General features: G+C 40.3%; 1 protein-coding gene across 8 annotated transcripts in view; it reads left to right on the top strand.

Moving 5' to 3' along the window:
- The window catches only part of ARMH3 (armadillo like helical domain containing 3), a 172,913-nt gene that overhangs the window by 124,732 nt on the left and 27,402 nt on the right, over window positions 1-20,779 (top strand). For 5 of the 8 annotated variants that reach the window (XM_055560413.1, XM_055560409.1, XM_055560410.1 and 2 more), the window contains one exon: window positions 16,286-16,364. In XM_055560413.1, the coding sequence (XP_055416388.1) occupies window positions 16,286-16,364 (79 nt within the window). Of the gene's footprint in view, window positions 1-5,349; window positions 5,453-16,285; window positions 16,365-17,932; window positions 18,628-18,977; window positions 19,121-20,779 lie in introns of those variants that run through there. The other 3 variants (XR_008707106.1, XM_055560414.1, XM_055560415.1) reach the window with 3 other exon arrangements.

Below are 20,779 nucleotides of genomic sequence, written 5' to 3'. Positions count from 1 at the left end.
TAAAAATTGCAGAATATAAGGTAATATGCCCATATTAAAAACAAAACTTAATAAATTTATGTTATTTAGAGACATATTTAGTAAAAGAATAAAGCTGTTGTGTATAGGGTTGATAAATACCAAAATCAGTAGAGTGATCCTTTACTTCTAGGAAGAGAGAGACAGGTATGCAATCCAGAAGAGGTACCTGGAGTGTTTGAAAGGTATTTGTAATACTTTCTTAAGTTGCATATTGAGTAAACAAACATTCATTATATTCTCTTCTGCACTCTTTTCTATGTCTAAGCTATTTCATTAGAAAAATCATTAGATTTTAAACCTTGTGTGATTCCCTATCATTGATAGGGATAGGATAATATCCAAATTTCTTCATATGACATCTTTCTAACCTTACTACAGCTCTCCTATCTGTCCTAAGATCTGGCTGAATCAGACTTGGCCACCGAGTACTAAATTTCATACCTTTGTGCCTTGTGCATGCTTTTTACCCAGAATGTCTTCCGATTCCTCTTTTCACCTAGCAAAATCTTATTTAATGCTTCAGAATCTAATGTCACCTTCCTACAAAGTTTACTGGATTCTTTGAGGCAGAATGGTTCACACCTGCATTGCTATAGGACTTTGTATTGTACATTTCTGTCTTAGAACACTTATCACTTTGAGGTATAGTTGTTTACATGTCTGTCCATCACTAGATAGTGAACATCTAAGGACAGAGACTGTGTTTACTTCTGGAATCTCTGCCCCTCATGCAGTGCGGTATGGTACAATAAATGTTTGTTGGATGCATGAATAGATGACTGGAATGGATGTTCTAAGGCTTTATACTACTACTGTTGTCTTCTAGAAACATCAGCTGACCTGAGGTCCTAAAAAGCTAGGAAAGTGGATATTGAGTTGCCTAAGAAGTTCTAGTAGGGGCTCCCCAGTTTAATAGTACTTCCCAAATATGTCTCTGGATCCCCATTATAAAAGTCTGCTTCACATCTTAATAGACAACAGTCTTGGCAGCTCCTGGGCTAACCTGGTATAGCCAGGAAGTAATGCTTTGGAATTGTTACCAGTGTCTCCCTTATTTATGAGCTGAGTTATTTATCTCAACACAGTAGAGCTTACTAACTTCTGATTTCCTCCAGGATAACAAGAGCACAGCCAAGATTTTAATTATCTGAAACGGGGCTTTGGGACAGCTAAAGCCACTTTGAAATGAATTATTGATAGCATTATGCATTGTTTTTCTTCCCTTTTTTAAAGTAACAAGTTAAGGCAATTAATGATATTTGTATCTTGCAGATTCACTGAATTTTAAGGATGATTTTAAGGATTCCTTAAAAAAAACCCTCGTTGGCTGAGTGATGGGTTGCTGTCATTTATCTAAGCTAGAGGCTCTGCTGAAGGAATCTGTGATTCTGATGCTGTTTATACACTCATGTTATAGCTGTTTTGGTGCCTTACTCCTCTTTGCAGTAAGGTGTTTCTTCAGGCTCTTCATGAGGTTAAAGGTTCTCTGTGTGCTTCTGAGGACCTTCCCAAATGTATATTGTCTTATAAGCCAAAGGGCAACCAAGGAAGCTGTTAGAATTAACAGGCAGCTGCAGAGCAGAGCCATTTAGTCTCTTCAGTGTGGTTTGGTGGAGATCAGAGTCTAGAGGCTTGTCTAGCTTTAAGTGAAGCAGCTGTGTTACCAGCTGGAGACTGACACACTGCAGAGGGCGGGCGCAGCACAGCTGAGATCCATCCACTCCCATATGAGACTGAAAGGGCTGCCTTCAGCTTTGATAGTTGCTTTGTGTCTACACTTAGTTTAGGGGAGGGGAGACTCAGAACTTGCCATGAGCATCTTTATGTTAGCACTGAGCAAAAAGCTGCAAACAGGACCCAGCGGGCAAAGGTTTCATGGCTTTCACTAAGATATCCTGATTCCCATTAGCTGGAAAGATTTAAAACAAGACTCTGGGAAAGGAAGCTATAACTTTTCTCTTTGCTCAGTTGCTCAGTCGTGTCCAGCTCTTTTGCGACCCTCTGGACTGTAGCTCACCAGGCACCTCTGTCCACAGGATTTTTCAGTCAAGAATACTGGATTGGGTTGCCATTTCCTCCAGGGGATCTTCCCTACCTTCAGATCAAACCCACCTATCCTGCACCTCCTGCGTTGGCAGGTGGGTTCTTTACCACTGAGCCACCTGAGAATCCCAACTTTTCTCTTTGGTTTACTGGAAAACTTGGATGGCTGTGTTTTTTGTTGTTGTTTTTTAGTTGCAATAACCTTAATTTAACTAATCTAGTAAGGTTTCTTTAGTCTGATTTAGTAGAAGTTGGGTAATAGTCTCCATCCCTATAAGAAAATATGTCAAAACATTCTTCTCTTCCCTTCCCTGATTAACTCATATTTCTATACTCTGCTCAAGCACCATCTCCCTTCAGGGTGCCTTTTCTAAGTCCCCAGCTTGGTCTAATATCCCTCCTTTGCACGCTCATGATATCTCTCGTTGACTCTTTGTCTGTCTAGCTCTTACAGCATTATAATGAGATTGTCTGTCTATGGCATGTCTATTCCACTAATCTATAAGTTCCTTGTTACCTGGGATCAGATTTCATTCACCTCCCCATTGCCTTGCATAGTACCTACACATGGTAGGTATTCACATGTTTGTCAAACAAACTAAACTGTCACGTCATGGTCTGTGCTATCAAACCCTTAGCTTCAGACACTGTAGGATTTTCTAGAACTTTGTAGGGACAGTGTTCCTTCACTAGGTGAAAAAGTCAGTTTGCAGAGTAGGGGAGGTAAAGAAGATAGAAGATTTCTTTCTTTCTTAAATGGTGCATACAGGATAAACAAAGTTCTAGAATCACTTTAACACTAAATCTGTCCTTTTGGTAACATCACTTTTTCAGGAGAGGAAAAGCTTACCACTATTTCTGGTATATTGGAGAGAAAGCAGATAATAACTTCTTTGTGAGCATAAAACAATTATACGCAGCCTCCTGTAGAGAGAGTTTGCCAGAGCCAACCGCCTCGCCCTCCACATGGGCTTCATTTTCTTACTCCGGATTTCGTAGACTCTCCCCCAAAGACCTTCATCTTGTTGCACTATTATGATGAATGTGTGGAGCTGGCTTTCACCCCCTGCTTTACTAGCTATTACTGGAAGTGCTGTCAAAGAATCAGGTCCCAAATTTATCCTCCCATTAAGTCCTCTCCTGGGCAGCTCTGCTTGGTTCTGAGTAGTAATCATCTAGTCTCCTCTCCTTTTCCCACCTCCCACTGCCTTGTAAGGAAACTGCAGGCTCTGTTGCAAACAAAGAGCTACGGTAGAAAGTAAGCCTGTAAATCATTTTTACCACAGCTCTTTGTTTACACTTGTTCTAGGTCTAGAGAGAAGTTCAAATATGTGAGTGCCTGTGTGTGCATGTGCTATAAGACCTCCAGTTTGGGTCACAAACCCATTCCATCTCATTTTCTCAGTAGCTGGTTATGTCTTCTCCCAGCAATGTCTTTGGGAATCTCCTCTTGATAATGAGTTAAAGATTTATAGATCTGTAAACGCAGAGGCCTTATCTACTTGTCTGTATACTGTTAACTACTCCTCCGAGTGACAGACACATGGCCTTTGATGAGTTTTTTAAAATGTGTTATATGATTTTGTAATTTGTCGCCACAAGGACTCTGACAGCCATCCTCTTGTGAGAGTTTCTGTTGAATAGAAGCTCTCTGGGTCTCTAACTTAGTAGACTACCATTTAGTCAGTTTGAGGCTTTTTTTTTTTAATCTTCTTTGCAGAAAAAAATAGGGCCAAATGTATATCAGGTACCATTTGTAAATCTAGAATGATTGATAAAACACCAGTTTCCTTTAGCAAACAGTGAATTTTGTTCAACAATAGATAGTGATTAGGTTGTTGAGAAAAATCTGACCCTTTAGATTTGGAGCTAACTCATTAATAAAGCAGATATTAGCAGAGGCTAATAGTAGCCTCTGCTACTATTAACACTGAAGAAGCAATATTCCTCAGTAGTATTTCTTTTCCTGTGGAGAAAGTGTATTGCATTATTGTTGTTGTTCAGTTGCTTAGTCGTGTCCCACTGTTTGCAACCCCATGGACTGCAACACGCCAGGCTTCCATGTTCTTCACCATCTCCCAGGATTTACTCAAACTAATGTTCATTGAGTTGATGATGCCATCCAACCATCTCATCCTTTGTCACCCCCTTCTCCTCTTGCCCTCAATCTTTGCAGTGAAGTTTTAACTTTTCCCCTTTTCAGTGAGAAGAGATACCATCAACTTCACCTAAACAGAATGGTTCGAAACTTTGAGCAGCTTATTTATTCTACTTGATTTACCTGATTACTTCTTAATTTACTCAACTGTCCTATTCTCCTTACTTTACTATCCAGCTCCCCTGCTTTTTCTCCAACACCCATACTTTCTACCTCTCAGGGCTCCTTTCTCTAGCCAACCCCAACACCTGCCTCTACTAGTTATACTCAGGCTTCTTAGCATTAAACCACTTGTACTAGGACTTTCTGAAGGCAACAGAACACAGCCAGAGCAGGTGAGAGAAGCCTGCTTCTTCAGAGCTGCAAAGAAAGGCAAAGCGCTCCACCACAGTGGGTGGGCCAGCAGTCCGGGCGCGTAGCACCTGCAGGTTCAGAGCTGACAGTGCGCCGTAATAAGATTCATCTCTGTTCACTTAACTGATGTGGGCTTTATGGTAAATGTTCTCTTGCTTAATTACTTTGGCAGAGTCGCTGATTACCTTTCCTGAGGAGTTCTAAAAGATACCCCTGGGATGGAGCATAAACCCCTTTTCATGTCTTTTAATTTCATTCTTTACTTGGAGTAGTTGAAAACCAGTATGTGATCCATATGCCCACCTTCCTCTCTCTGATGACATGAACATTGGGCCCACTCCTTGCTAGTATGGTGTCCATATGGCCCACACTGGACTAACCCAGGAGTCTGGTCAGCCGTCTTCCATTTTTATCCACATGAGATCCCCATTTCTCCCTCTCCACCACTGAAGTATATGCACAGCTCTTCCCACTTAGTTTGGAATCCATGTGCCTGTTTTTCTCTAACTATAGTATGGGATCCACAGAATATTCCCTGCTGTCCCCAGTCTAGCATGTGATTCACTAAATTAATTCCCTGTTTTTGAAGTGATAGGAAAAGAAGCCTAAGTTAGTCAGTTACTAATTTTTTTTTTTTTTGGTCATCCTGTCCCCCATACTCAAAATTATAAGTGTCCTATAAGTTGATTAATTGTGCTGATGGGAATGAGGTATAATTAAAATGTTTCAGGGTTTTGGCACATGTCAGTTTTTTTTTTTTTTTTTTTTTTAAGTTCTCAGGTCACATTCAAGGGATTGGAATGTTTACTGTTAATTAAAAATAGATCACTTCTTGGGGTTTTGAGCTGATCTCCACTGCCTCAGAAGTCCTTGCAGGTATGTATTAGGATTTTCTTGTATCCTGAAATAAGGTAGAAAGTCTGTTAGACTTTTTCACTTGGCCCATTTTGTTCCTTTATAGTCACTAATTTCTGAGAGTGTAGAGGGGCCTTGCTTCTGGAGACAAGAAATCCAGGGCTAAACTACTAATTGCAAAGGGTATCAAAGGTTTGCATCCTGCAGCCCTAGGAACTCTGCCAGCAGCTCCTGGCCTGCTACTAGAACAAAGTAAGGAAATCTGTAGCACAGAATAATGGGATCTGAGCAGGGGGAGGCTTATCTTGTAGGTGTTTTGTCCTAGGAAAGCTTTGGAGCCTCTGTTCATTTATTGAGAGAAAGCTTTGATAAAAAGCAAGCATTTCTAAGGGGCATAGATTAAGTGATATCTTCTATGGAAATGTACATGGTCCGTTTGACTTTTGTGGTTCCTTCATCTCCTGTGGTTCATTTTTCTTCATTTACTTTCATTATGATTGTGGAAAGAGTGAAACAAAGTCAGGCTGGTATCTAAAAAGCAAGAAGGAATTCTGTTTCCCTCTCTTGTCAGTGGTAGAAGAGATAATTTAGCCAAAATGTAAAGCCCATGGTATCTCACTTGGCTTAAATCTATGGTTTGGGGCCACAGTAACTAGAAATTAGCTCATTTTTCAAGCAAAGTAGCTATAACCAATTGCTTAATTTCCAGCAGGTGATGAGGCAGAAACCTACATTGGGTAAAATCATGCATCAAGGTAGAAATCTCAAACTGCCAAAATGCTAGCCATGCACAGCTTCAGAAAATGAAGCAACTGTCCCTCAGGCCATGTACATTTCATACACATTAACTCTTTCTTGTTTCCCTCCAGTTAATGAATTGTGAACTTTCATTTGTCTAATGCAGAGACTAGAAAAATGTCGAGTAGGTGAATAACTTGCCAAGTGTGACACATGTGCTTCTCACCTAGAAATCGAGAGAGATACTGACTTAAATCATTCCCCGTTAAAACCTGAGGGTTACCATGGTGTAGTTTGGGACTACACCATTCACAGTTCCATTTCCTTCAGTCAGTAAGTTTATGGTGGTTTAGTTGCTAAGTCGTGTCTGATTCTTGCAACCCTAATGAGTTTAAGTATACTAATAAATCAAATTCTCTTGGCCAGTTTACAGACTTTGGATCATTGAATAAAGCACGTGACTAGATGCATTGGCCAGTAGCTCAACCTTCCTGATGGTTGTCAAAATGTCTTCTATAGTAAGGGTCCATTTTTTCGTCTCTGGTCTTGAATGGCCACAGAAACAGCAGTATAAAGAAGGGGATATTTGGCATGAAAGGGTTAAGACCTAGAACATAAAAGGTAAGTTAGAGGAAACAGGTCACTTGCTGAAGTTTTGACTAGTTTCAAAGTGAAAAGGTTAAAAGGTATTCTTATTTGAGGTTTTATTTTGTTTAATGTTAATCAGCAGAATCTCTGAGGCTTGTAATACACTGCTGTTAACAGGCATCAAGGGAAATTGCTTTTTTGTTGTTGTTGAATTGGATGGGCTGAAGATTCATTGACTTCATGGAGAGGGAAGCTTGTTACTGCATGAAATGGGAGTATATGAGGCAATTCTGAAGGTGAAAAGATATGTTAATTTAAAGTTAAATAACCCAGCCTCAGAGGAACCAATTTAATCACTGCTACATACCACTCAATCATACCTTCACCCTTTCTCAGAAGCCAGTCTTGTAACCTGTATGTTTGAAGGTTTCCCAGGTTGAAGCAGGTATGAATATGATGGTTTTCTTGTCCCCTTTCTTTTCTTCCTTGTCTTTTTCTTTTGGCCATGCCATGTGGCCTGTGGGATCTTAGTTCCCCGACCAGGGATCAAAGTCATGTCCCCTGCAGTCCTGCAGTGAAATTGAGGACTCCTAACCCCTGGACCATCAGGGAATTATCTTTAATTCCAGATATCTGGGAATATACTCTGTAGTACAGATCACTGGACTGCTCTTTTGGGTCTAGGAAAACGGAAACTGCTTGAGGGGATAAGTTTTCTTTAGGGCAAGTTATGGTTATATACGGAGAAGGCAATGGCACCCCACTCCAGTACTCTTGCCTGGAAAATCCATGGACAAAGGAGCCTGGTAGGCTGCAGTCCATGGGGTTGCTAAGAGTCAGGAACGACTGAGCGACTTCACTTTCACTTTTCACTTTCATGCATTGGAAAAGGAAATGGCAACCCACTCCAGTGTTCTTGCCTGGAAAACCCCAGGGATGGGGAAGCCTGGTGGGCTGCCATCTCTGGGGTCGCACAGAGTCAGACATGACTGAAGCGACTTAGTAGCAGCAACATGGTTATATAGGAAGACACAAAGAAAAGCTTTAGAAAGGAAACCCAGCTAGATGAAGAATACTTCTCTGGTACTCAGAGAGGTTGGTGTCTTGCCCAAGGTCTTGCAGCCTAGAAGTAGAGAAATCAGAGTTTTAACTCAGGTCTAATGCCTTTAAAGCTTTGTTTTTTACATTATGTGAATTATGTTGTGCAGGGAAATGATGGCGTTATAACTGGGGCTTCCAAAAGGAAAACTAAGACTTCAGCTTTTTGGTGATGAAGAAAAATAGTATTCCATGTCCAGGATATGGTGGAGGACAGGGAAGCCTGGCATACTGCAGTCTGTGGGTCGCAAAAAGTCAGACACAACTTAGCAACTAAACAACAGTAGTGTGAAGAAAACCATGTAAACAAAGCATGACATACAGGTGTACATGTTTAGCAAGTATTTGAGAATACAGGACTATAGCTTGGTAAGACTAGGCTTGAAATCCAGATGTATCAGGCTTTAGGTATTCACCCATAATCAGACCTTTTAATGTAAATCTGTGGCCTTATAAGAATAGTGTTAGGGTGAAACTTTTAGGAATTTTCCTCATATGTACCTTGTTGCGTATACCAGTTATGTTCCCTCCTTCCTTGGAATCAGAGCTATAGAATCTGCCTGTAAACAACCTTTGCCTGTTTTTCTCCTTTGTGCCTGAAGAATTTACATAGCAGCTTTTAGAGACAGTCTGCTTTCTCAGATGTCTTAGTAAGGAAACAGGCACCATGTTCCGAGCTTCTGGATGAAACTATTATTTATTTATTGTTTCATAAAAGACCCTTAGAGACTTCTGTCTGTGAAAGGTAGCTGGGATTGTGAGAAATTGCATGTTAGGAGGATTTACTTTAGATTTGCATTGGATATAAAGAAGAACCCACATTTTCTCCTAAGCTACATTGCCTGCATTTTTAAGGTAACATTTCCATGCATTTCCTGGATAAGTTGGGCATTAACTATGTGTCTCAGCCATCATCCATCCAGCACTGGGAAAAAGAAAGCCACTTTGCAGAGTCATGAGTCAGAGAGAATAAGTTAAAAATGGACCAAGAAATCCCCAGCCGGTTTGTAGCTCAGCCTTGTTGTTCCATCTGTCCACTTCATTTTGCTTCAGTTTATATAAGTGACCCCTGTCTTCAGCAGTAAGAAGTTGACAGTTGCATTGGAGGGTGGCCCAGATTCTTGCCCTTAAAGGTGCTTTGGGTGCAAATCCATGCCTTACTGTGACTGACTTCAGCAGTTTACCTTTCTATGACATTGTTTCTTCTTCCTTTCCCTTTTTGGAACTTTCCAAGTCAGTAGCATTTAGGAGAGCCAGTACCAGAGTATAACACACTCCCCAACACCTCTCCCAATCCCTACCCCTAAACAAACAAACAAAAATTCAGGCTTACTTTGAGAAGATACTAGGTTATTTTTATAAGAAATGCCAGAAAGCTTTTCCCTGACCTCCTCATATGACTTGAAAGGAAGAGAAAGCTTTACTGTCTTCATTGACAACTTTTGTTCCTTCTTTTGGGGACAGCTGTTCATGTCTGAGTCACCTTTCCTTCCGGGTTGGGGATAAAGCATTTTTATTGTTATTTTCATGCTTTTGGAGAATAGCTGGTGATCATGAACCTCCTTACTTGTGGTGAGATTGGACAGAAACCTTCATAGATTTTAATTTATTCAGTTTTGCTAAAGGCTTGGGAATATATTGGTGAACAAAATAAATTTGGTCCCTGCTTTCATGGTGCATTCAGTTCCAGTGTGAGGAGAACTGATGGTTTGGTAGGAATTTATATTCCCTTTCCCCACTAAGTTCTACCTCCAGACTCCTTCCCCTTTCCTTAGGCCTTATTTCTTTAAATCCTCTTCCTAGTCTTGGATGGATGGCTTTCTCTGAGTAATGTAGGCAGCTCCAGTCATTTCTCAAAAACAAAAAGTAGTCATGAGTGTTGAGACTAGGAGAACCTTCTTTCTCCCCCCTTCAGTCTACCCGTAACATTTTATTCCAAGGAGTTCTGTGTTCAACAGCCAGAAGTTGACATACTTTGACAAATGCAGACCTTTTCATCTGAAGATATCATGCATGTTGCTGGGAATTGAACTTTTCTTATCTCCGGGCAGAGTTGTTCCTCCCTGCACATGTGGCTTGCAGTGTCAATGCCCGTATCTCTGCTCCTTCTTATGACACTGACCACAGAGGCTTCTCTAGAAGCTCCTTAGACTCTATCTGCTCTAATTTATGACAGAGTAGCCCAGTGAGCTCCTTTTCCTCTTGCCACCAGCATCATGGGCATACACAAGCTCTAGGAAAGTTATCTTGGTGAGTGAAACACTCTGGAATCTGTGAATTCTATGTGGAATTGTTTACTAAGGAAAGAAGTTTGCTCAAGAACTGCTGGAGTCGAGGATGCCTTAAGCCGAGGCTGGCGTGCTGCAGTCCACGGGGTCGCAAAGATTCAGACACAACTGGGCGACTGAACAACAATTCCTATGTTATAACTCAGACATTTACGTGTGCAACTTGTTGTTTAATATGCTCACAAGGTAATACAACTATCACCACAATCTACTTTTTAGAATGTTGTCCCCCCAGAAAGGTACTCCATATCCTTTAGCAGTCCATCCCCATTTCTCCTCTAATCCTTCCCTTAGCCCCAGGCAACCACTAATTTATTTTTTGTCTTTATAAATTTATTCTGTCTGTATAAATTTGTCTGTATAAACCTTTCCTGCAAATGGAATAGTATATTATGTGGCCTTTTGTGTCTGGTTTCTTTCACATAACAACTTTTTCAAGATTCATTCACATTTTAGCATTTATCAGTACTTCATTCCTTTTTGTGGGTGAATAATATTTAACTATAGCTATACCACATTTTATCCATTTGAGTTGTTTCTACTTTTTGGATATTATGAATAATGCCACTGTGAACAATTAGGTACAAGTTTTTGTGTGAACATAATGTTTTCATTCTTTTGGGCATGTAAGAATAGAATTTCTGGGTCATAGGGTAACTCTGTATGTACTAACATTTGAGAAACTTCCAAACCACTTTCCAAAGTATCTGTACCATTTTACTATCCCACCAGCAGTGTATAAGAGTTCTAATTTCTTCATGTCCTTGCCAACACTTGTTAACTTTTTTTTGGGTTATTATGATCCTAGTGAGTGTGAAGTGGTATCTCATGGGGGTTTTTCATCAGATACATGATTTGCAAGTATTTCCTCCCATTCTGTGGGTTGTCTTTTCACTTTCTTGGTGGTTATCATTTGCAGCACAGAAGTTTTTAAACTTGACCTACTTTTTTTTTTTTTTTTTTTTTTTGTCACTTGTGCTTTTGTTACCCTAAGGAATCATTGCCTCACCCAAGTTCATGAAGATGTACTCTCATGTGTTCTTCTGAAAGTTTTATGGTTTTTAGATCGTATATTAAATCTGTGTTCCATTTTGAGTTAATTTTTGGGTATAGTATGGGTATAGTATGTGGTTCAGCTTCATCCCTTTGCATGTAGATACTCAGTTGTTCCAGCATCATTTCTTGCAAAGATTCTTCTTTTCCAACTTGATTGTTTTGCTACCTTTGTCAAAGAGAAACCTTAGTCAGTGCATAATGGCTGTTTTCTCATTCATTGTCCACTTACACCTTCCTCTTCTTCCCTATTCCTCCTCTCCTTTCAAGTCTCCTTTTCAAAAATACTTTGTAGCATGAGAGTTTTCCATTGGCAAAGGCTAGGTTTGGTTTGAATACCTGAAAGGCTGATATTAGATGAAAGCCAACCTCAGTGTACAAAAGGAATTCCTTGGCAGTCTAGTGGTTAGGACTCTGCTTTCACTGCTGAAGGGCCTTTTTGGATGAAATAAGTCGTGAGGGAATTAAAATCATACTTTGATCACTCATCTTCTGATAGAAAAAAACTGCCATTTCTTGTCTGGAAACCTAAAATTTTAGACTTCAGCACGTGACAGTTGCTACCTGTTTTGACAGGTTTTGATCAATGAAAATGAGAGAGCTACAATTAGAATGACTTAGTAGTCTCCTCCTCTCCTCCCAGATGTTCAGAAGAAATGATGGTAGATCTTTTTAGAGGTGGTATCAGTGAGAAGGAAAGCCTGAAGAAAAGAGAGATTCCTCCTTCATCCATAAATCTCGTATCTCATTTTTCTCCCACTGAGAGCTGGTCAGGCATGAGTTTAATTCTGGGGGCTATCCCAGGTGGGGAAGCGTGAAATCACAACCCAGGTGAGCCCTGGTAGCCTCCAGACTTCCTGGGGAAGGAGAAGCTAAGTATTTCAGTCACTGCAAAGGTATGTGTCACTCAGTGTGGGCTGACTTAGCCTGATTTTGGTGTTTTGTCATCTCTTTGCTGCCTCAGAACATACTTCCATTTCAACAGTATGAAGTCCTGAGCACTTGAATAAATAGGAAGCTTCCAAACCCTGTCTGAAATGCCTTGCTAAAGAGCATGGAGGGAGAACAGCCAGCATCAGACTGTTTTTCTTACCTCTTAGACCTAGCACCTTGCACCTGGTATCTCCAGAAAATCAGATTAGTACTCAGATTTTACAGATAACAGTCCCAAATAAACAGCAGGAAGAGTAAAGCAGAGGCATATACTGTGTCCTGTGTGGGTCCTGAGTTAGAGATTATTAACTGGATTTACACTGTTTCACCTGTCTCAGGTTTCTAAACAGTCCCTTAAGTTGCCTGGTAGGAGACCTTCATCACTTGCAGAGATCTGAAGCTCTGGGGAGAGAATGTTACAGGTTAGGTTGGAGGATGATTTTATGTTCGTTCCAAAATATAAATTCTCAGACTGACAAATCTATCATACTCTTAGGATAAGTTTGCCTAAACAGCATCAGCATATATGCCCTGCAGTATCAAGCATAGGGCATCCATAGACCCAGCTGATACTTGGCAGATGTAAACAGTTAGAAGGGAAGGAAATAAGTGTACTTTCTGAAGATAGTACCTTCCAATTTTTTTCTCTTTCTCTCCCCCATCTCCTCTCTCCTTTGTTTCTTGCTCTGAGCTCCTTCCCTGTCTTTCTTTCTTCCTTCTTTTTCTTTCTCCTTTCTCTCTCATTTCTTTCTTGCTTCCTTGCTTTCTTTCTTGGCAAGAAAATTCCTCTGATAGGAAGGGAATAGAATTACAACATCCCTATTTGTTCCATTCCCAGGAATTATTTCATTGTCCTTACCTCACCGGCTTCTCTGGATTGCCAACTGGGCCAGTGGCTGGTACCATCCCACCCAGACAGACATTAGGGTTTTTTGGAGTTCTCTGTTCTCCAAACCTAGGCACATCAAAACAAAAATGCAATTCTAGTTCAGCTGAGTCAGGATTTTTTTCAAACACTTTTCAAAAAATTTTTTTACTAAGAAATTTAAAGAAAACCTTTAAAAAAAACCAACCTATAAAAGCATGAAATAGATGTATTTAAAGAATGCAATTTCCGTTTTCCAAAATAACTGAGGTCTGATAGTAAATTGATTTGTCTATTGTATTTCCTTTACTCACTGCCATCGCTCTTGGGAGCTGAGTTCTGTGACTCAGACTCTATCCTGGGTTAACTGTAAATTAGTGCTGCTGCTAGGATTGGTGGGATTCTCAGTTCCCTATACCTGACCCCGTCTTCTCATTGGGTTTAGCCTTCCGGTTTTCTTTTCTGTTCCTGGACTGTTGTCATCCCTGCCAGTATCCTCAAATTTTGCTTTCTGAATGATAAAAATATTTGACACCCCCCCCCAACTTGATTACAGTGGATATTTTGGATTTAGACCAAGCCCCACAACCTTATCTTGCAGATAATAACATCTCTACCCTTCTTGACAGTCTCTTGGAAAATAAGTTACCAAAACTTGCCTCTTGTGCCTGACCGATTTCTGTCCTATTTGATTTAGTCATTCATTGAATATTTATTGAGTACCAGCTGTGTGCCAGGCATTGTGCTAGATATTTACCATTGCTTTACTATATAAATATTGCATGAATCCTCTTAAGATTTAGTTCCCTCTTTCAGCAAGCATTTATTGTATGCCTGCAATGTACTATTCCTAGTTACTGTGCTAAAACAGATATTATTATTCCCATTTTATCCCTCTGGCAAAATATACAGCTTCAAAAAATCATTCAGAAAAACATTGGTCAAACTGGGATTCCACACCATGATTTTCTTTTTAAATTTCTGGCTTATACTTCTGATATTTGGGTTAGATTAAATTCTTTACTATCAGTAAATTATATTAAAAGAATATATTGATTTCTATTATGCTGTCATACACACATTTTAATGAACTTTCAGTTCAGTTCAGTTGCTCAATCGTGTCCGACTCTTTGCAACCCCATGAATTACAGCACTCCAGGCCTCCCTGTCCATCACCAACTCCCGGAGTTCACCCAAACCCATGTCCATCGAGTTGGTGATGCCATCCACCCATCTCATCGTCTGTCGTCCCCTTCTCCTCCTGCCCCCAATCCCTCCCAGCATCAGGGTCTTTTCCAATGAGTCAACTCTTCACATGAGGTGGCCAAAGTATTGGAGTTTCAGCTTCAGCATCAGTCCTTCCAATGAACACCCAGAACTGATCTCCTTTAGGATGGACTGGTTGGATCTCCTTGCAGTCCAAGGGACTCTCAAGAGTCTTCTCCAACACCACAGTTCAAAAGCATCAATTTTGGAATAATTTTAAAATTATAGGAAAAAATGCAAAGATAGAGCATAGAGTTTCTATATGCCTCTCAACCTAGTTTCTCCCCTCTTACATTACCATGGTATGTTTATCAATACTAAGAAACAGGCATTGATATGTTACTATTAGCTAAACTCCATATTTTGTTTGGGTTTCAACAGTTTATCATTAATGTCCTCTTTCTGTTCCCGAATCCAATTCAGAGCATCAGGTTGCATTTAGTCATATCTCACCAATGGGCTCCAGTCTATGACTCTTCCTCAAGTTTTGTTTTTTATGACCTTGACAGTCTTGAGGAGTAACTGGCAAGGTATTCTCTAGAATGTACCCCAGTGTGGGTTTGTCTGATGTTTTTCTTGTTCTTAGATTGAGATCATGAATTTCTGAAAGTACACGACAGAGATGAAGTGCCCTTCTTACCAGACCATACCAGGGATTACATGACATTACTGATGATACTCACCTTCATTACTTGGTTGAAGTAGATTTGCCAAGATTCCCTACTGTCAAGTTACTATTTTTCCCTTTTGCTACTCTATGGAGATAAGTCTAGCTTACTCTCAGTGATAATGGGAACTAAACACCTCATAAAGAGGAGAGTATCTGCACATATTATTTGAAATTGTTCTGTTAGATTTTTCTCTTCTCCCCATTAACCTCTAGTCTAAAACCTGTGTTTTTTAAACTCTTCTTGTTGTTCAGTCGCTAAGTCATATCCATCTCTTTGCAATCCTGTGAACTGTAACACACCAGGCTTCTCTGTCCATGCTTCTCTGTCCATCACTATCTCCTGGAGTTTGCTCAAACTCATATCCATTGAGTCAGTGGTACCATCCAACCATCTCATCCTCTGTCACCCCATTCTCCTCTTGCCCTCAGTTTTTCCCAGCTTCAGGGTCTTTCCCAGTAAGTCAGCTCTTCACATCAGGTGGCCAAAGTATTGGAGCTTTAGCTTCAGCATCAGCCCTTCCAATGAATATTCAGGGTTGATTTCCTTTAGGATTGGCTGATTTGATCTCCTTGCTGTCCAAGGGACTCTGAAGAGTCTTCTCAAGCACCACAGTTTGAAAGCATAAATTCTTTGGTGCTCAGCCTTCTTTATAGTCCAACTCTCAAATCCATACATGACTATTGGTTTTCTACTCTACCAGACAAGAAATCACAAAGGTCTATACTAAAGCGTTGGTTTCAGGGAAATTTATTTCAGATTTCAGAGGTTTTTAAGAGATAGATTTGATATGACTTGGTGACCCTGAAGAGAAAATGTTTGAAAACAACATTCAGATTTTGGTTGAATGGCTGGAAATAAAATTTTGGTTCAAAATATTAACTAACAAATATGACGGTTGTAGGTTTTGGGAAATCTTACGTTCTTCAGAGACTGTATTCAACCCACATGTTGGTCCAGCTTCACTGAATGCCCTGTTCTCCTGAGTAAGAGCAGAGCAAAGTGTTTTTTTTCTGACTGAAACACGAGGGCCGCCTGGTGGACAGCCGCCTGAGCCCTGTTTCTCATCTGAAGGATGCTAGGTTTTGACTTTTGTTTGGTTGTGAGATTTTCCCCTAGTTCATTTACAGAGCAGGCATACTTGATTCTGTTCTCTGTCTAATAAATAATTAAACCTTTCCCATTTTAGAGTAATCACTTCACCCCATGTGACCTCATGTTCATAAGAGGACAGTTAGCTTCTGAGAGTCACACCCATGGTCTCATACTCTAAATCAGAGGGTAACTGATACTTGTTTTTAACTCATTATCTTCTTATTCCATCTGGTACTGTATTAATGTTAATTCTCTGTTTCAGAGCCATCATCAACCACTTTAACCCCAAAATTGAATCCTACGCTGCTGTGAATCACATATCCCAACTGTCGGAGGAGCAGGTAAGCCACTACTTTCCTCAAAGTGGCCCTAGTTGGTGGCCAGCATCAAGTCCTCTAAGATGGCAGAGGGATTCGGTGACTGAGCTTCTAGTGGGAGTGGCAAGAGCCAGGCTGCTTAAGAGGAATTAGTAAGGGATTTGTTGATAGTACTTTAATTAGAATGATGGCTTCTGCTTTTGTGCTATGTGAAGGGTTCATTTAATTATGTAAAAGATAATGTAGGTGAAATTTTGGTGAATTGTTATTTTAGTGTGGGTGATAAGGCATTTCTTTTTTTTTTTAATTTTAGGCAGAGAGTCATTTTGACTTTTGAAAATAAGAAATGAAAACTTAGAAATGGTTGAAACTGCCAGTTAGAAAAACCCTGAGTTCAGCTTACTTTGATGTTGTTTGGCTCCTTAAAATATGAACCCTCCTTGGGACAGATTTGCATTAGAATTGAGTTCTGTGTGCCTTGAACAATTATTTCTGAGCAGGTTTTTCTGTGGTATGAACTGTGGCATATGCAGATAGTGTTGTGTGTTGTTTTCCTTTAGTCTGGCCTGATTTCCTCTTTTCCCAAAGAAAAGAGCCCTCAGCTCTGCATTATATAAAAGTAAGATGGGGCTTTAGTATAACATGGTATCGAACTTGATGTTTCAGAACAAGACTTTGAGTCTTGTTTTCAAAAGCACAAAATGAGACATACATTCATAGGTCTCCCTTCCTTCTCACCCTACTCCCAAGTTGAAGGGCCTGGTTATTCATGAGGTGAGAGTTCAGATATAGTCTCCAAGCCAATTAAAAAAACAACATTGCCTATGCTCTGCTTTCCCTTTTTTGGTGTTTGCATCAGTGTAGCCCTTCTGTGAGCCTCTTGCTGGCAGGGCCAGCTAGCCAGCTGTGGTGTGATTGTGTGTTCAGTGTTCCTAAAAGCTATTCCATTGGCCAAATGAGGCACCAGAGCAAGCCTTTGCCTAACAGACAGCTTCTCAGTATTCCCACCAGTGGCTCTTTCCTCAGCCAGATGGATAGGACTCAATTAGTCTATCAGTTTTCCCTTTGACATATTTATTCTCCTTTGTGAGGCCAGCTGTGGGAATCCATCCTCTTACTTAAACCACTTTGATAAATGGCTTTCATTTTCTTTTTTCCTCTTCTGCCTATGGAGCAGCCCTAAGTCCTGTTCAGGACTTTGATGCCACTGCTCTCTGTGAGGTGCTTCAACATCCTACCTTTTTCCTGTTGAACCGGTTCAGATCAGTTTTGTTATATTGTTTTTATGCAAAAGAAGTCAACATCTTGAGCTTTGTATAGTGAAAGAAAGGGTGACTTTCCTATCACAGTGAGCTCTGTTTAGTCTAAAAGCTTTTTTTTGTTTGTTTTTAAAAAAAAGAGGAAGACACATTTTTTCCCAGTCAGCCACGTGCAGTATTCATCCCCCAGCAGCTTGGGAAGGTCAGGCTGAAATCTTTCTACAGCAGTAGCAGCCACAGACCAATAATAAAAATCCATTCTGGCGCATGAGGCAATCTGGAAAAGGATGATTAGCAAGCACGTGTCCTCACCCCTCCTCCAACTTCTTTCAGAGTTAAATGAAGTGATGAAAGTGCCTCTCAGAAAGCGTCCACAAGCCAGAGATGAGGCAACTTCTATAGAGTGGGAGAAAACACAGCCCTATTTGAAAATGAGGAAAGGGAAGCAGCTCTCAAAGATTTCTTTTCTTAATAAATAATATTGCATATCTGCTGTGTACAAAGAGTGGTGCTGGGTAGCAGGGATCAGTAGTGAATAATCAAGTGTAGTCCTTACTGTCACGGAGTTTGTGTATACTCACCTCTTTTAACAATCCTTTACACTTGGGTAGTGGAGGAAGGGTGATTCTATTCTGGGACCCTTTTCGAAACTGCCCTCAAAATAGTTGTTGCTTCTCTTCCCTAACTGACTCTGAAGGGCAATAAAGGACAGCATTAGAGTACACTTGGTTTTATTCTCAGCACTATCAGGTTAGAAGTATTTTGACTCCTTGTTAATCTCCAGCATGTGTTGGAGCACTTCTCTCCCTTTACTTAATGCTGATATCACTAATGTTAAGTGTATTCACAGCTTCCTAAAGAACTGGGTTTGGGATGCAATAGGCACTGCAGGGACTTCCCTTTCAGTCATGTGGTTAAGACTCCACACTTCCAATGCAGGGGGCACGGGTTTGATTCCTTGTCAGGGAACTAAGATCCCACAGGCCACGTGCCTGCCCCCCAACCCCCCCGCAGAAAAAAAATAAAAATAAAAAAAATGGACCCGCAGTTGTTAGCAGCAAACTAAGTAGAAAGAGGAAATTGGGAATTTAATCCCCAAGTAGATTCTGAAGTATTATTAAAGTAAACCTAAAGACCATGGATTGGCATCAACTGGGGTTTATTGAGCTTAGTAAGACAGCAGATAAGAGAGGGCTCTTTGCTAGATCTGCCTGCTCAGGCTGCCATTTTCTTCTGGCAAGAGATTTATGACTTTTTGAGTTCTGACAACCCCCAGACACATTCTAGCAGTCTGTTTGAGGCATTTTAAGATGATGCTTGTAAATCCATTATTGCTTATCAAACAGAGCCCAATCTCTCACACTGGATTTATTTTTAGGTGTCCAGATGATGGATGGCATTTTTTGTTACTTCTCTTTGGCTTCATGGAGAGCAAAGTCTTTTAATCAGTTAATACCCTCAGTGTGACTTAATGGTCATGCATTTTCTAGTGTAATAAACTGCTTGCATTTTTATATTGTACGCACAGGAGTCATATTTGTCTGGGGTTGATTGTGAACCTTGTACATATTAACTCTTCTTGTGTGCGTGTGGTAAAATATGCATAAAATTTACCAATTGAACAATTTTTAAGTATATAGTTCAGTGGTGTTAAGTACATTCATATTGCTGTAACCATCACTGCTATCCATCTCCAGAACTTTCTCATCATTGCATGCTGAATGCTATACCCATTAAACAGTAACTCTTCATTTCCCCTCCCCCCAGCCCCTGGTAATCACTCTTCTACTGTTTGTCTCTGTGTGAGAGCCTGGCAGGCTACATACAGTCCATGGGGTCGCAAAAGAGTTGGACACAGCTTAACAACAAAACTTACTGTTGTTAAACAACAATCTGACTACTCCAAGGGTCTCACAGAAAGTAGAATCATACAATATTTGTCCTTTTGTATATGGAGAAGGAAATGGCAATCAATTCGTTTTCTTGCCTGGAGAATCCCATGGAGAGAGGAGCCTTGTAGGCTAGAGTCCATAGAGTCGCAGAGTCAGACACAACTGAAGTGACTTAGCCTGCTCATATCCGGTTTATTTCTTTTAGCATAATGTCTTCAATGTTGTAGCATGTATCAGAATTTCATTTCTTTCGAAGGTGAATGATATTCCATTGATGTGTATATAGCACATTTTGTTTATCCTTCTGTCCATCGATGAACATTTGAGTTGCTTCCACCTTGTGGCTACTGTGAAGAATACTGTGAAATTGGTGTGTGAGTCCCTGTTTTCAGTTCTTTTGTGTATATACCCAGAAATGGAACTGCTGGATCAAATGGGAATTAATTCTGTGTTTAATTTTTTGAGATGCTATCATAGTGTTTCCCAGATTGGTTGCACCTGAAATATAAAATTATTCCAATTTTTCCTGTTTTTTTATAATAGCCATCCTAATGAGGGTGAAGTAGTATCTCATTGTGGCTTTAATTGTTATTTCCCTAATCATTATTAATGTTGAGCATCTTTTTATATGTTTATTGACCATTCTTTATCTTCTTTGGAGAAATTCTATTCAAGCCTCTTGCCCATTTTTAAATTGGATTGTTTGGATTTTTGTTGTTGACTTTTAGGAATATCTATGTACTCTATAGGTATTTATCCTTCATCAGACATATGATTTGCAAACATTTTCTCCCATTCTGTGGGTTGCCTTTTATAGTTTTAGCTTTTACATTTAGGTCTTTGATTCATAAGCAGAGACATTACTTTGCCAACAAAGGTTCGTCTAGTCAGGCTATGGTTTTTCCTGTGGTCATGTATGGATGTGAGAATTGGACTGTGAAGAAGGCTGAGCGCTGAAGAATTGATGCTTTTGAACTGTGGTGTTGGAGAAGACTCTTGAGAGTCCCTTGGACTGCAAGGAGATCCAACCAGTCCATTCTGAAGGAGATCAGCCCTGGGATTTCTTTGGAAGGAATGATGCTAAAGCTGAAACTCCAATACTTTGGCCACCTCATGCGAAGACTTGACTCATTGGAAAAGACTCTGATGCTGGGAGGGATTAGGGGCAGGAGGAGAAGGAGACGACAGAGGATAAGATGGCTGGATGGCATCACCGACTTGATGGACATGAGTTTGGGTGAACTCCGGGAGTTGGTGATGGACAAGGAGGCCTGGCATGCTGCAATTC

The sequence above is a fragment of the Bubalus kerabau genome, chromosome 22 (genome assembly GCF_029407905.1).
Source record: "Bubalus kerabau isolate K-KA32 ecotype Philippines breed swamp buffalo chromosome 22, PCC_UOA_SB_1v2, whole genome shotgun sequence".
Lineage (NCBI taxonomy): Eukaryota > Metazoa > Chordata > Mammalia > Artiodactyla > Bovidae > Bubalus > Bubalus kerabau.
Note: the sequence above shows the minus strand (reverse complement) of the source record. Positions and strands in the feature narration are given on the sequence as shown.